This window comes from Rhineura floridana, chromosome 12 (genome assembly GCF_030035675.1).
Source record: "Rhineura floridana isolate rRhiFlo1 chromosome 12, rRhiFlo1.hap2, whole genome shotgun sequence".
Classification (NCBI taxonomy): Eukaryota; Metazoa; Chordata; class Lepidosauria; order Squamata; family Rhineuridae; genus Rhineura; species Rhineura floridana.
In genome coordinates this window covers 16494594-16511854 of record NC_084491.1, presented here as the reverse complement: position 1 = coordinate 16511854, position 17261 = coordinate 16494594, and the positions used below count along the sequence as shown (strand labels likewise).

The window sequence follows — 17261 nt, the reverse complement described above, 5'->3', positions numbered from 1 at the left end:
GGAATGCACACACACAACCAGGGGGATCCTACAGATGGTAAATCACCAGGACTTCAGGTTGTGTTTATGAGGCCTCAGAGTTATGCCCAACTAACTTGTACTCAGAGTAGACCCACTAAAATCAATGGACCCACGTTTGTCATGTCCATTAATTTCAATGGATCTACTCCAAGTATGGCCAATGAATACAAACCTCAGTGTCCATTTGAGCTTGATTACATGCAACATGGACATATATGAACCATAGGAGGCCACCAGCTGCGGTCTCAAGAACACTGGCAACCATTGCACTTTTCCTGCCACCGCTTAAAAAAATAGGATCCTTGGCCCATCAGGTTGCCGGGCATAGATTTTCCTCCAATGGAGAAAACCAAGGAAGCTTTACCTGCACCTTTGAACAGTAGCAGAGGCTACTCAGAAGCACCTAAAGCAGAGCCTTACAGGAGCTAATCTCTAACGTAGGAATACACAAATAAGAATCATCCAGATACCTATACATATAGGTTTGTACGTCCGATGCTGGATAAAGAAAGTAAGTAGAAGACACACTGCAGAAAAATTTCAGGGGTTGACAAAACTCTGCCTCCCGACAAACTCTCCAAAACCAGCATAGACAAATCAAGAGCTGTGTTTGTGCACTGTCTCATGCTGCCCTTGGAGCTGGAGTGCTGAAAGGGAAAGAGGGAATTGGGTTCAACGCACATTAGCCCTGTATTGCATGTCCTCCCAGGCTAGTTTACTCCAGTTCAGTGAGGGGGGGGGGCGCCCCCTTCCTGAATAATTTGCAGGAAGTTATTTGTGATTCTTTAATTCTAATCCCACTGCAACGTTTCAGGTGCTCATCACTAGTACTTTTGCTGAGGATTGCGCCCACAGCCAGCACTGGTTTTAACTCCAGTACAAGAAAATGGCTGTCAGAGATCTCAGTGCCCATTCAGTCTTTGTTATACATAGGAGATTTCACACTGCAACTTTAGCAATTTCACTCTTAGCCTTTGGCCAACTTTTGCCTGAAAATAAAATAGTTTTTGCTTCCATCACACATCCGCACTTTGTGGGATGATGGCCATTTGCGTATTATTTGGCTTGAATCTTCAAACCAGAAATTTAACATTTCCCTCCTTGAAGCATCTTCATAGAACTAGGTATCACAGTGGAGAAAACTGGTGTGATGCACTCACAGGGTTCCAACATTATGAGTTGGCTGACTGCTGGACCCAAGCCCCCTAAACAAGGAATGGCCAACACCCAGTGCCTGCTCTGGTGTTCAGCAGCCCCGGTCTTTTTGCAGAGGTACCTCCCCAAACCCCGGTCACTTCTCCCAGAGTGCTAGTCATATTGAAAGCACTGTTTGCTCAGTGTTTACATAAGGCCAAGAGAGCATTTTTCACTTGGCTACCAGATCATGCAAAACAAGAAAAGATGCCCCAGACGTCTCCAACTTACTATAAAGGCCTCTGGGAATATCCAGGGTGACTGCTGCATCAAAAGCCAGTGCCTCACTCAATTCTAGCAGTGGGCAAGATGCCACTTTCAACCAGGCCAGGTGCTCTTGGGGCATTCTGGAACTTGGCTCAGGGCACACAGCAAATCAAAAGTGGTGCTTCACTTACATTCTATGTTCAGAGCAATTTGGATTCAGTTGAAGCTGCCTTTTCTGAACAGTCAGCCAAAAGTATCCTCTGTGTCACAAACTACTGAGCATTCCATCTGTCCAAACTCAAGGTTACAAAGGTATTGATTATCCTCACCCAGTGGTCATAGTTCCAAAGAATCAGTGTAACCTCCTCTTAGGATGGAGTTGATGAAGTTATGAGAAGTTCTCCAAGGTTTCCTTCTTTCTCATAATTATATGAAAGGGGTGGAAATATGGCCTTGATTGACCTGGCCATATTACTTTATTGAGCCCTGTGAAAACCTGGAGTATTTTTTTTAAAAAAGATGCTAATGCCTAGAAATCTGAAAACATTTCCAAATCTGTTGATGTTGAACTAGACAGTGGTTTTTAATTGTTCAGGTTATTGAACAGCGTGGGGATGCGTGGGCAGTATCCCAGGCCGGGAAGCAGCCACTGTGGCAGCAAAGCCAAGTGAAGCCAAATTTTGAATAGATGTTGGGTCTCTTGTTACAGCAGCTGGGGTATTCTAGCACACAATTTAGGACTCTTAATCATAAAGCTTATTCCTTTTCCTAAAATATAGCAGTAGACTCCAGCCCTCAACCTTCGTTCCTCAACAGACCATCAACTCCCTTCTCCTACAAGCCAAAGGATCAGCTGATCCACATGAGTGTCCTTCAACCTTGGTTCCCCAGATGTTGTTGAACTACAAATCTCATCCTATCTCACTGTTGGCTAAGCTGCCAGGAGATGGTGGGAGTTGTAGTCCAACATACATCTGGGGACCTAAGGTTGAAGAACACTGATCTACAGGACAGCCAACTGAACATTTTAGAGGCAATTAAAGAGAATACTTCAGATGAAATTTGTGCTGGACAGAAACTCCATCGCTACGATTCCATAGCAGTAAAAAGCTGAAATACAGACGGAGTCCTTCAACTCAAATTCAGTTTCACACTCTCACACAGTGAAGATGGAGCTCAAGCTATGGCAGTGTTTCAAAATAATAAAAATAGCCAGCAGGAAGAAGAAAAATTAAATTGTGATTCTTCCCTACCACTCCATCTCCAGAAGTTAACAAGTGAGGAATTTGAGCAACATCACCTTCAATGTTCATTCTTAAAAGGATGTTCTAATAACCTAAAACAGTGACAGAATCAGAAAAGTCACAGGCTGTACAGAATTAGTGCAATCCTTTAATGTTCAGTTCAACTTACGTCAGAAGCTAACATCCTGATTTCCCAGATGGGGAAATGCAGAATCCAGGAATCTGAATGACTTGGCCAAGGGTCAAAGAGAAAGCAGATAAATAAAGCCTGATAAGCACCCACATCTTAATGGCAACCACATCCTTCAGACCAGGCAGGCAGTATCTCAAAACAAAAGGCAAACAGCTCAATATGCATGTGATGGGGAACATTCCTTCTACCCCACTGCCAAACTGCAACTCCCTAAAAATGCAAGTCCAGTGCTGACGGGACAGGACAAACCTGCTCAGTTGATTCTGAAAGTAATACTGGGATGTGCTCAGGAGAATGTGGAAGAGCCTCAGAACTCTTCCAGGTGATCCAACCTTATGGTCAGCAGGCAGCTTTTCTGATGCTCAGCTGCATCTACTATGGCTGCATTCACATAAGATTATGCCACAGATATATCTGTCCTGGCTCCTTCTGGGAGGAAGGGTAGGATATAAATTTAATTATAAAATAAAATATTTATTGTTGGATCAAGGCAACTGTGTTTGTGAGGGTGCTATGAGCATTCCCACCTCCAACTTCTCTGGGGCTATTTAAAAACCTTGTTGTTGTATGTGCCTTTAAGTCAATTTTGACTTATGGTGACCCTATGAATGAGCGACCTCCAATAGCATCTGTTATAAACCACCCTGTTCGGAACTTGTAAGTTCAGGTCTGTGGCTTCCTTTATGGAATCAATCCATTTCTTGTTTGGTCTTCCTCTTTTTCTACTCCCTTCTGTTTTCCCCAGCATTATTGTCTTTTCTAGTGAATCATGTCTTCTCACCTATGTGCCCCAAATAAAAGCAGAAAGGAAGCAGCCCAGGCCATCTGCCCCAAAGGGCTGTTTTATCATCCTCTGAACATTTGTTTTGTTTTAGTATTTTAAAGCAAATACTACCTTGAGTGCTTTGGAACTACAATTACAATGGAACTTAAAATGCAATTATCAATTAATTAATTACACACACATGAGCTTGAATGCACCAACTGGTACTGTGTTTTCAAGATAGTTTCACAATTCTTAGAAAGCTGGCCAGTCATGACTACTCCTACTTGCAATGGACTAGTTCACACCACCAAAAATCAGAAGTTAGCAGATTATTTGGTAGCTACTATCAAATATTTCTGAACAAGCGTCTATTGGACTGTCAGGCACTCTTCATTATCTCTAAGAATATTGTACAACTCTTTTTTAAATTATTTATTATTATATTTATATTCCACCTGTCCTCCAAGGGGCTCAAGGTTGGTGTACATGGTTGCTCTCCCTCTCCATTTTACCCCCACAACAACCCTGTAAGGTAGGTTAGGCTGAGAGATTGTGACTGGCCCAAGGTCACCCAGAAAGCTTCATGTCCAAGTAGGGACTTGAACCCTGGTTTCCCAGGTCCCAGTCTGACACTAACCACTGCACCATGGAGTCTTCCACCAAGATACACCGAAATTATCTGCAATCTAGTTGGTCTTGCGATTAAAAGTAAAGCAACTCAACACGGCTCCTTAAATAGTGCAAATAAACCTGTTACTAAGAACAGGTTTGGGTGTTGTTCTTTATGATGATGATCCAGAGTAAGAAACTTCGCTCTTCATTTAGGTCAGTGTTAACCATTCTAAGTCACAAGCACAGAAGACAGTGACCATTAAGTCCAGCATATACATACTGTATATATACATATAATACAGCCCTTTAAGGCAGCATTACCATGTGTTCATATTATTAGTAACGATTTGCAAACATTTTCAATCAATTCAAATTTCCTTTTCTTTGTCATTTTTTAACAGATGCATTCAATTCTGGATTTTATTTGAAGAGGCAGTGTGATGTAGTGGTTAGACTGTTGGACTACGACCAGGGAGACCAGAGTTCGAATCCCCACACAGCCATGAAGCTCACTAGGTGACCTTGGGCCAGTCACTGCCTCTCAGCCTCAGGGGAAGGCAACGGTAAACCCCCTCTGAATACCACTGACCATGAAAACCCTATTCATAGGGTCGCCATAAGTTGGGATCATCTTGAAGGCAGTCCTTTTCCATTTTAATATAAGTAAAACTTTTAGTGTGTGTGTGTTTTAGGATTTTCTACTGTGGATCTTCCTGCTCCCCATCCTAAACGTTAAGCTTGCACTAATAGTGCCACCTACCTGACTGTGGGTCAAGTGCTGTCCTGCCTACCTGCTGGATCAGGTTGAAGAACCACTGGTCCATCAACCTCAGTACTACCTACAGTGACTGGCAGCAGCTCTCCAAGGGGTAAGACAAGGAATACTTCCCAACCTCACCTGGAGATGCTGGGGATTGAACGTAGGCCTTTCTGCATGCAAAGCAGATGGTCTGCCACTGAGATACAATCCTTTCCCCACAGGCCATTATTTAGACATTATTCTCCCCTTGGATTATTGTCAGAAAGGCATCAAGAACTGCTTCAAAACCCTCATCAGGTATGTTTGAACCAGAAGATCCCGTGTTTAATTGAACATAGTACTTCACATGACAATCAGCTTAAACCTCCTTCAGAGATTAGATTTCAACACATTTTCTCCTTCCCCAATGTGAATATAACACCGCCTCCCTCCTTCCACCCCTTTTGGGAGCAAAATCAAGTGATGTTAAAGGGAATTATCTGCCTCAGTGTTGCTATTAACCCGGGCACCTGCTTCTAACAATCTGAAACCATGCTCAAATGTTGGTTTCAGATCCTACTTAAAATATATATTCCCCTTAATCATGGTTATCAGTTGGCTTGGGGGCGGGGGAAGAGAGGAAGCATGTGTTCCTGCAGCTGGCTTTCAAACTTCAGCTGCTGTTCTCAGGCAGGCAGCATTACTTTTGTAGCAGCCACAAGAGATCAACAGAGCAACCATGCATTGGAAGACTACAGAGTCATGTACCTGGTCACCTACGCAAGAAATCTATTCAGCCCACATCCACAGGATTGCCTCTTTTCTGGGTATCAAGCTGTTGTCTAGAACAGAGATGGGGAGCCCATGGCTCTCCAGATGTTGCTGGACTCCACTGGCACCAGCTAGTCAGGGAACATCTGGAGGGCCACAGGTTCCCCATCCATGGTCTCCGAAAAGAAAAAAGGCCCACATGCAGCATCTTTGAAGAGCAATTTTCATTACATTTTTGTTCTGCCCTTACACCAAAGAGCTCGCTGTGGCATACATGGTCAAGTCTCCCCCTGTTATCCTCCCAACAATCATGTGATGCAGGTGATAAGCTGAGAGATGGGTTAAGCATAAGATCACCCAGAAAGCTCCCAGCCACCACACACACACACACAGGGCTGGTATTACATTTCATTCTGCAAAATTCATTCATTTCATATTCATACTTAGGTGAGAAGTTTTGATTCAAAGTATAATGAGGGTATAGATTTCTTTTCTTGCCTAGCTATTTCATGCTTAATAAATGACAGTGTGTTATTAGAAACAAAAATGGGTTGTATACATTTTAAAGAAAGCAACGTTCAACCGGGGGGGGGGGGACGGGACCCTTTGTCATGCATAACCAGCTATGCATCTTCAAAAAGGAAGTTGTATCCAAGGGTGCCCAGCAAGTTCTATGAAACAGGGATGGGGAACCTATGGCCCTCCAGATGTTGTTTGACTACAGTTCCCATCAGCTCCAGCCAGCTCCAGGGATGATGGGAGTTGTAGTCAAACATCTGGAAGACCATAGATTCCCCAAAGACTTTTTTTAAAAAGTGAAATGTAGCTTAAAATTAAGCTTCAGATACAGCAAATACATCCTGAAGATCTTGGAAGATGTAACAATTTACATCCTGTATATAACTTGAGTCTGAAAATCAGGTACAGGCGGGCCTCGCTTATACGGCAGGTTCCGTTCCAGACCCCCGCCATAAAGCGGAAATTGCCATAAAGCAGAACCCCATTGAGTATAATGGGGCACGTCGAGCGAAAATGCCGCAAAATCAGCTTTAAAATGGGGAATGAAAGCCGCCACATCAGCGGAATGCCGGGAAGCAGGGCCCTACTGTATTCCTTTGGCATAGATGCACAGTATGAGTCCAGAAGTCAGATAAAAGTTTTGCCCTATGGCCTCAAATCAATTGCAGCAAAAATAATATGATTTTGGAGACACCTGAAGACATCCTAATAAACATTTTTGAAGTGTACCGAGGTTCATCCCACCATGTGTGGAGACAGTTTCCTCCTACAAGTGTTCAGGGATACCTCAACAGCAACCCTCACTCCTCTCCACAAGAGGAAGGTGATACAGTGTAGTTTCCAAAGGAGTACCCACAAAAACAAAAATTGGTTTTATAGTTTTTCCCAAGTGAGTCTAGGATAGTACATGGGAGTTTTCTGGGTTAGGAGAGGTGAACCTGTGGTCCTCCAGATGTTGCTGAATTACAACCTGATCACTGGCCATGTTGGCTGGAGCTGATGAGTCCAATAGCATCTGGAGGGCCACAGGCTCCCACTCCTGCTCTAGATTATCATCACAACACTCTTGAGAGGTAGGCTAGGCAAAGAGGAAGAGACTTTCTTAAGGAACTACCCAATAAGCTTCACACCCAAGCATGAACTTGAAAAGCTCAAAATCACTATATAGCATGGGCTTATTCATGTATGACCCAATTGTTTCTTCGCAAGGCTACTACAATCAACATACTAGTTATATTCTTGGAATAGTAGTAGTCACAACCTTCTACATTCCTAGGCCTAGGATCTTGCACTGCAAGTAAAAAGCAACTTAAATATAATCACTCTTCTCCACCCTGCTTGCCCCATGGGGCGCAAAGAACTGATCTACCTGTTCCAGAAACACCATTTCTTAAGTTGATAAGGAAAGGGATTAAAAGTATATTTTAGTTGCCAGGTATATAGACAAGTTCTTGGGATGGAAGGGGAGGGAAAGTGAGAGTGTGCAGACAATCACATGTAACCTTAGCCAATATGCAACTGATATGTTGTTCTCTAAGGGTATGGCAAGTGTACAAAGGACTTGGAATAAAAACTTGTACCATTAGTGTGATAAAGAAGAGTGTTCCAATTGCACCCTGCAGGAGAACACGGTCAACACTATGTTTCTGGCTTAAGGCAAGCTAATTAGGTTTCAGCTGGTCGAGTGACTGACCTCTGGCTTCAAGTGCATGCCAAAACGGTTTGACACACACCCCATATGTCACCTAGCTGTTAAGGCACTTTATGAATAATGGTGCTATTATTACTCCTGTCCATTAGGAAACCTGGGACCTTACTGCATCCCAAAGCACATAAAAATGCCCACTTTTTAAAAGCCAGGCATTTATCATGTCCACTGCAGACCCTGTGACACAACGATACGTGTAGATGGCTACAGTTCTTTGATGATGAACACTTCTGTACTTATCTGGAAAGCTAAGCTAGGGTCATAACCTGTCCTGTATCCATGCCATGAGTTTCCCATATCTTTTTACATAAACATTTGGATAGATTTTTCTGAGATTCTTTTATCCACAACTGGCTAACTGGGGGGAAAAACACTTTGAAACACTGCTCAGGCCACACCCCTCTCCAGTGATTTTGCCCTGGCTAAAGCGTGTCCTCGAATGGTGATAATGCTACTTGCTTGCCTGGGATGAGGATGGAGAGATGTGTAGGTGGGTGTTTGTAGACCTCCATGCATGGCTGGAATGTAACCCAAGACAAGAGTCACATCCACTGCTCCACCGACTTTTGCATCTGATCCTGCCCACTACTGGCATATGGCCCCCAAAAGGATGCACATGAGGGAATGTGGACCCTGGACTAAAAAAAAAGTTCCCCACGTCTGCTCTAACAGGTTCATGGAAAAGGAGAGCCCACTGAACATACTACAGTAGGGGCCCACTCATACAGCAAGCTAGGTTCCAGAACCCCGCCAAAAAGTGAAAACTGCCGAAAAGCAGATCAGCTGTAGTGCAGGGGTCTGGAACCTAACCCGCTACAACTGATCTTCCCCTCCTCCAGCGTGATCAGCTGGAGTGCGGGAGTCTGACCGCCCCCAAGGAGGAGAAAATCAGCTGTAGCGTGCTATAGCTGATCTTACCCTCCTCCAGCGTGATCAGCTCAAGTGGGGGGGGGGGGGGAGTCTGATCGCGCCAGAAGAGAAGATCAGCTATTGCACGCTACAGCTGATCTTCCCCATCTCCGGCACGATCAGCTGGAGCGCAGGGAGCTCCAGCAATCCTCCAGCTGATCACCCCGCTGGCGCCATATTAACTGAATGCCGAAAAGCAGGGCGCCAAGAAGCAGGGCCCTACTGTACAAGCCAGGAAATCTCAGGCTGCAACCCCGATCCAGTCAGACAGAGGGGGGTAGGTTTGAGTGGATATCCTGTCTGCTGGCCTCTGCTACTGCTGGGAAAGGAAACGCTACCACTGGTGGTGTTCCCACTAGTAATGGGAATCAATGAAAGGCTCCTAACTGGGGTGTTGCAGACAGGCTGAACAGGACCTACCATGCTTCCAATGGATCCTAGGCCAGTCTGTTGCCTAGAAAGAGGCCCCAGTTTGGATGCCTCTACTATGCCAGCCAGGAGCTGGTGAAGCAAAAGAAGCAAAAGAAAAAAGTCCTGTCTGCCCTTCCACCCTGGCTGGGAGGACTGCCATGGAGAATCTGCCATCGCCCTGGCCCTTCTTAGCATGGCTTTGCAAGTCTACTATGCAAACACACAAGGAAGGGCAAAGTATTATGTTATGCACAGTAACAGTATACAAAGTTTTTAGACACCAGTGATGTTGATACAGTAGTACTCCTTCAAAAGTTTAAAAGAAATAAGGAGGTTATCTTGTAGCATATATATATATATATATGGTGTCCTAGGAGCAAACAAGGGCCACTGCATTAAGCTACAAAATAACCTCCTTATTTCTTTTAAAGTCCATTTCTGAAACATGAGCACTAAAATGTTTCGAAGGAGCACTACTCTGTGTCTGTGTGTATACATATATATATATATACACACACACATACATTATATACATATAAATATACACACACATTATATGTATATATCCCTGGCATCTCCATTTTGTTTGTTTGTTTTAAAGAATCAGGCAGTGAGTGATGGGAAGGACCTCTGTCTTGAAATCCAGGAGAGCTACTGCCAGTCAGAGCAGAGAAAACTGGGCCGGACAGATCAATAGCCTAACCCCAATATAAGGCAGGTCTTATGCTACTGTAAGCAAAGCATACCACCAAGAGGAAGGAAAAAATGAAGTCTTGACTGTCAGACCGTTAGTCGACCCCAGGGGTAGGGAACCTCCTGCTCATGGGACAAACCAGGCCCATCAGCCCTTTGCATTTGATATGCAAGGCTATTTGGGACAAGCCACTCCCCCTACAGGTAAACATCTGGCTCAAGCTGAAAGTGGGGTTTGCAAGCACTGCCAATCAGCTGTCCTACAGTGACTGCAAAGCACTGTAGATGGAGCTTCACAAGACCCAATAACCAGTGGATCACTGAAGCTTTGCAAGTTGTAAGATCCAGTTCCCCACCTGGTCTATTCAGACTGCAGCACTTCTCCAAGGCTCTAGGCCGAGGTATTTCCAAGTCCTGCTACCAGCAACCCTTTTTAACTGGAGATGACAAGAACTCAGGCTGGGACCTTCTGCATGCAAAACAGGTGCTCTATTCAAACAGCTACATCCCCATTCTCAGGAAAAAGAAAACCAAGATACTCGGAGTCAAGGCTGCCAACCTATGCATGGTTACTTCGGAGTAAGTCTAAGTGAACTCAGGGAAATTTCCTTCTTAGGAGGCAGAACTTAGGCAAAGGATCTGGCTGCATGGTTATTTTCAATAAACATGGTGTTTGTGTGATGTTCTGATCAGTACTGTGCATACTGTACAATGGGGCTAGGGAACCAGCCACCTTCCAGTTGTTGTTGGACCAAACCACACCTGAAGTGACACAGTTTCCCCAACCCTGCTCTAATGCTTTCAGGAATACAACACAAGCTCTTTTTAGCGTAAAAGAGATCACACAATCACATGCTTTGTTTTCTCTACAGCAAAACATGGGTGTTTGTTACCAAACACTGTCCACCTTTACGAGCGCACATGCTTACAAAACCCAATGCACAACTACTTGATGAAATTTAACACCAATGTTTTTGTTTTAAAGACAATTGTTGAAAGGAAGATAGGCTACTTCATGCAGTGCATGCCACATGAAACAGAGGGTTTATTTTCTTTTTCTCTCTTTTTTTAAAGAAAAGGCAAGAACAAAGGGTTATTTTTAGCATCAGTTTTAAAAATGGCTGGATCCAGCCTCCTATACCTAGCACATATAGAATGGAGTACTTCTACAATTGGAGTACCTCTATAATTGATATACCAAAAGTCAAGCCAGAAAGCAAGACAGATAAATCAATATTTTCATCAGCCACCAGTCAATTCAATTTTGCTTACAAAGCACAAGCATATATAAACACACCTAAGCAGATAAAACTGCCAAACTGTGGCTGTGGAATCTGTGGTCCTTCAGATGCAGTTCACCTCCACCTCTCACTAGCCACAGCCAACATAGCCAATAGCTAGAGATAATGGAAAATGTAGTCCAGCAGCATCTGGAGACCCACAGATCAGGTAAGGGATGGGTGGGGCTTGGAGAAAAATGGCCTCATTAAGACCCCTGCCAACTTAGGCCCCAAATATCTGAAACACGATCTCTATTTCTGCCAGCCTTGTCAGTCATTAAGATTTGCAGAGAGGACTCTCTTGGCAGTTGCACCACCCACAGAACAGCAGGGACTGGCAGCCTGGAAAAGGGCTTTCTCTGTGTGGTAGCCTCTAAACTGTGGACCTCCCTCCTCATGGAGGCGCATCTAGCATCTTCATTGTAAAGAGGTGAAGACACATCTCTCTATCCTGATCTTTGACAGTTAACACAATGTGTTTTGTGGAAGCCAACGCTTTTGCTGAATGAACACTGTTCTGTTCCATTTGGAACAGTTTTATGTGTTTTATAATTATAATTGGGGAGTGCACCTTAGGGTGAAGGGCAGGTAAGAAATCCAATCAACAGGCTCATGGGCTGGGGGCTGCCCACAGCATTCTAGTTGATAGAGCAGATAACAGTATTTACCTTGGACCACACCAAGTTCATTCAACAAACTTAAAGGATGCAAGTTGCGCAAATCTCAAGCACTCCACAAGCCCAAACCCAGACAAGCTGCTATTATGAACTGTTATACTTTGACAATTCTCATGCAAACAGTTCAGAGCTAATGGGATTTTCTAACACTGCACCATAATCTCAGCAAAAATTAAACACACAGGAAAGCGCACCAGTCCTTCAGATTCTAATAACTATCCTAAGCTCACCCCCCCCCAAAAAAAACCCAAACTCCACACATGCATGGCCAAAGCCGCTGTGATATGGCTAACAAAAATACTGGATAATTAACTATCCTTAGCCCCACTGCAAAGATGGTAGGACAAAACATGCTCTCAACCGAAAAAAGCTACCCACCACCCTTGTGTATGCAAACAAAAGTGTGTTTTTAATATATATATATATATATATATATTAATTCAAATGTATATATTAATTCAAACATTCACACCCTCCCTCAGTACATATGTCCCTCGGGGGGGGCACGCCCCACCCAGCTAAGAAACGCTACATTAGAAGGGAAGGATATACTGCAACATTTTGTTGAAGGTCTCACTTGCGTATATTCCAAAATCCTTATTACAGTGTTAGAAGAAATGAGAAAGATAATTGGCTGATGAGGGCAGAGATGCATCTAAAGTTGCATTCTAGTGGGCAAACACTACCTAGAAAAAGAACTGAGACCAGGCATCTGCAGGCGTCAATGGACACTTGCAATACATCCTACTTTAGTGTTAAGCACCAATGAGCTTGCATTTCTTCAAGGTTTCAGAGTTTGCTGTTGATGTACAGAACTCGGGGGGGGGGAGGCAATGATATTTCAACAAATGCTTGCCTAGCTGTGATGCCACAATCACACTGTCATCAGCAATATTCAGAGTTAATGCCGAGCTTGTTCTTACCTTCCGCTACATCGTCATCCACAGCCCCTTTCACCTGAGAAAAACACCACTGAATGTCATTCCCGCCACCTCCGGCTCCTAGAAACAAAACAAAAGTTAAATAAAAGTAGATCCACTCCCTGCCCATTAAACTTAGCTGACTCTGTTAGCATTCCACTCTAGTAAACAGTGATTGTTGGCAAGGGTGATAAATGGTGCTGAGAAGACAGCACCCTCCACGCCCACTGGAACTAAGTATTTCCAAAGCAGACGGAAGAACACAGAAACCCAACCAAACTCTGCTGTTCTATCATTTCCACCCAGCCCCTGTCATTCCCCTACCCCACCCAACATCAGCACATACTTTTGCCAATGAGGATTAGTCCTGATTCCAAAAATATTTATCAAGCACCGAGTAAACTTGTTTCTCTACAGACTGTTGACACATCTCAGAACCTTATAACTACCAAATTCAGAATATATTCATGCTACTGCTGTCTGCCAGAATTCCTAAGAGAATGCAACACTCTGCTCTTTTGACAGAAGAAACTTTCTACATTCACTTTTCCAACATTGCAATTAAGATGCTAGAAACAGAAATGAAACTACGCAAGGTATCACTTAAAATAAATCTGTGTACTTATTTTAGGAAGCATGTTTCATTGTCTACAAAAAAGATACAGGAAATTAACATACAGCTTTTTATGCAGATAAACAAGATACTTTAAATTCAAAGTTTTAAGTTAAAAGAAAGATAGGAAGACTTCCATCCTCAAACCTGAACAGCTTGGGCTTGAGGAGCATTTTGTTGGTTGGTTTTTATTATGAGTAAGTTTGAAACTACCGTAAAAGATGGACCGGAGAGAAAATTTCAGGAACATTACTGCCTCAGCGGAAGACGGTGAATCATTTGAACCTTGCCACCAAAACATGTACAAAACACGCCACCCATTTCTTCTGCATGTCATTCAGAGCAGGTCATTGGGCTGGGTTCATACAGGAAGAGAGAATGAAGAAAGAGCTGGCTGTCCTTAATTTCTGAAAGACGTCAAAATGGAGCTTCGCCTTTAATCCAACTCCCGAAAAAACAAGAAGCCTCTCTCTCTCTCTCTCTCTCTCTCTCTCTCTCTCAGAGCCGTGCAACAGTTGCATCTTGGCAAAGGAGACAGAGAGGGAAGGAGACAGGCTCTCCCTCTCCACAAAAGGCTGAGCAAGTTTAAGGGAGGAAAAAGTTCAAGTCAGGAGGAGAATGAGCGTGCCAAAAGCACAAACAGCAATCGGAGCACAGGAAAATGGAAACAATCCACAAATATTCTATTTCCATCTCTCTTTGTTACCTTGCAAATAAACATTTTACCATATTTTGGCACCATGGAAATGGGAAAGTATGTTTAGCTACATGGTGTAGATGCACTTTAATACATCAAAGTGGAACAGATCCAAAGGCAGGGGCTGGCCAGCAGTGCCCTCCAGATGCTATTGGACCCCAACTCCCATTGGCCATGCTGACGGGCTGATGGGAATTGGGGGTCCAACCACATCTGGAAGGCCCCACATTGGCTACCCCTAAGGCCCCCACAGCCAACCTTCACCCCCTCCACACAGATTATTCATTCTCTCTCTCTCAGCTATTGATTGTGTGCTTTAAAAAAGACACACAGAAAACTGTACCTTTCCCCAGGAAAATGTGCTTCATCCTCCTGCCCCACCTATGTAACTTGCTACATTCAAGGCTTTGCTCCCATTGATGAAAAAAAGGGCATAACGAAGGCATACAGGGTGCACTGCGAGAGACAGCAAGGCACAGCTCTAAATGCAGCCTCTCTTGCTGCTCTTCCAAACGCAAAGCAATGAAATTTGTGGGTTTTAGGTGAACGGATTCCAGAAAAAGAAACAGAAACAGGAAGGCTCGCAGCCTGTGCAATAAGACAGATTTTCAGCTTTTACACCATGCGCCAGGATGCACTCTCTACCAAGCTGCAACATGGGGCATCTCTCTTTCGAACAAACCAGAAAGAACACGCCTCACACAACCCCACATGGAATAAACCAGGTTACTCTTCACCACCCAAAACACCCCATGCTAATGCATTCCTCGATTTTGCATGCAGGTTACTGCCAGGCTGCACCTCCCTTCACACCAAACCAACTGCACTCTCCCCATCCTCTCAGACCTAAGCCCCCCTGCCCTATTTCTGCCTCCCCAAAAGCCTCACTTCCAAAGCCATCATATGCAAAGCAACTGCGTTGCCCCATCACAGAGGCCCTCGCAGGAAACACACACACACTCGTTTAAGAGAAGGGTAAGAAGGAAATGAATGAGACACCCCCACGCACCTCATTCCCACTCCCGCCTGGCGGGGGAAACATCAATCCCTGCACACCCTGCCCTGAAATATCCTCCCTCAACTTCTGCCTCTCCCTCAAGAAAGGAAGGGAGACTTTCCCTCTCGTGAAAAAGAAAGAAAAGGGTAGATGCAAGAAGCTGCATGGTTTAAAGTGGGGAAGGCGGATGGGAAAGAACGCCGAAAAAGAACGAGACAGGGACACAGAGAGGAAGATCAAAGGAACGAAGAGCAAAAAGAGGAATTGTGCTTTAGCAGTTGTGCTCTTGGCAGGGGGGAGCAAGAAGCTGAGGATGCAATATTACCAAAAATAATGGAGGGGGAGAGTGAGAGAGAAGTGCGGCAGATTTGCTGAAAGAAACAAACTGCAAAAAAATAAAATAAATAGGGGTGAGGAAGTGGAGCCCCCCCTCCTCCCAAAAGAGCCAGCCCGCAAAGCAACAGCAGCTCTGCAAGCTCCTCTAGAGGCGAGGCCGGCCGCACACCCTCACCTGCCGCCACCACCCTGTGGTGCTTCAGTGAGCGGGCGCCAGTCCCCGGGAAGAGAGAGAGAGGGTCTCTCGCCCCCTTACCTGCCATGTTGGGCTCCCAATGGTGGCCCGGTTGGCTGAAGCGGCCTCTCGGCTTCCCGCTACTACCCCCGCGCCGAGCTAAAATAGAGCGTGGAGGACGGATGGCAGCGGATCGCGTCCGGGGGGGGCAGGGTAAGGCGGCTTCCCTTACAGGGCTTCCCCGGCTCTTGGCTTCCTCTCCTTACCCAGCCCCCCCCCCCTCGCTCTCTCTAAGGTTCCACTTTCAAAATGGCGCCGGCTGAGCCGAGTGTGACGTCACCGGCTTAGGCGAGGGAGGGTGGGAAAAGAGGAGGGGCGAAAGGGTGTGCGAGGGCGTGGAGGGGGGGCAGGAAGGTGGGGCCCGCGGGGAAAAGAAGCGCGTGGATTGGGCTGCGCTGTTGCCGCGTTCTCGCTCCTACCTTCCCTGGTCGACCTCTCCAAGCGTCCGCCCTGTGCGCTCCCACCGAGGGACTTGTGCGCTCGTGCAAATCGGAGTCGCTGAAACAGATTCAACCTGGGGCGCTCTCCGCTTTACGAGCTACCGAGGACGATCCTGTCTGTTGCAGTCCCGCCATTGCATGGGGTAAACCAAGTGTGGGGAACCTTTGGCCCTCCAGATGTTGATGAACTACACCTCCCGTCAGCATTGGTCATTGGCCATGCATGCTAGGGTTGATGGGAGGTGTAGTTCATCAACATCTGGAGGGCCAAAGCCCCCCCCTACAGATACAGACACCCCGGGGCAAAGAGAGAGGAACCAGCTTGGGGGTTTGATATGGATATAAAATTTTGATATGGATATAAAATTATTCTAAAGGTGCGGATCACTATATGTACATATAATCTCTATTGGGTGTCTGATTGCCCTTGCTCTGGCTGTAGCTTAATTTCCTTTCTAAATTTCAAATAAAGTTTGAAAAATGGGTGTGGTGTCACAGAGGGTTCACCTCTGGCTGGGAGCCACTGTCTCTGATGCTATCCAGGAATCCCAAATTCGGGGCCCTGTCTCTGTATCTTAACACAGCTTGAGTAAAACACATGCACACCCATTGAGTGGAAGCTGTGAAAGGGGTAGATTCCGTAACAGAGATCATTAGAAAAGGGATGGATAAAGCAGCCAAGATCATCTTGCCTTTATACAAATCTATACTGAGAGCCTCACTATTCTGGTTGCTGTGTGTTTTTTTCTTTAAAAAAATGATACCTTTGGAGAAAGCACCAAAAGAAGGTAATCAAAATAGCCAGGGGGTTGGAACTTATGAGAGAGAGCTGCTGCCAGTCAATGCCAGCAATACTGAAATTGACGGCTTTAAAAGAGGATGGAGACAATAGTTAAGAAATCAGAAGAAGGCTAGGACTGGAGAGGGCAGCTATGAGAGAACTAGAAAAGGTCTTCAAATGCAAAGATGTATCACTGAACACCAAAGTCAGGATCATTCAGACCATGGTATTCCCAATCTCTATGTATGGATGTGAAAGTTGGACAGTGAAAAAAGTGGATAAGAGAAAAATCTACTCA

At 45.0% G+C, this 17261-nt stretch overlaps 1 protein-coding gene across 4 annotated transcripts in view; it reads right to left on the bottom strand.

Annotated features, from left to right (window-relative positions):
• The window catches only part of PPP2R2A (protein phosphatase 2 regulatory subunit Balpha), a 97617-nt gene extending 81580 nt beyond the window's left edge, over positions 1 to 16037 (bottom strand). Inside the window, exons 1-2 of one of the 4 annotated variants that reach the window (XM_061593188.1) lie at positions 15764 to 16037; positions 12868 to 12945 (exon numbers count right to left, since the gene is read on the bottom strand). In XM_061593188.1, coding sequence (XP_061449172.1) covers positions 12868 to 12945; positions 15764 to 15770 — 85 coding nt within the window. In that variant the 5' untranslated portion in view covers positions 15771 to 16037. Of the gene's footprint in view, positions 1 to 12867; positions 12946 to 13690; positions 13863 to 15763 lie in introns of those variants that run through there. The other 3 variants (XM_061593186.1, XM_061593189.1, XM_061593190.1) reach the window with 3 other exon arrangements.
• Positions 16038 to 17261: the final 1224 nt, after the last annotated feature.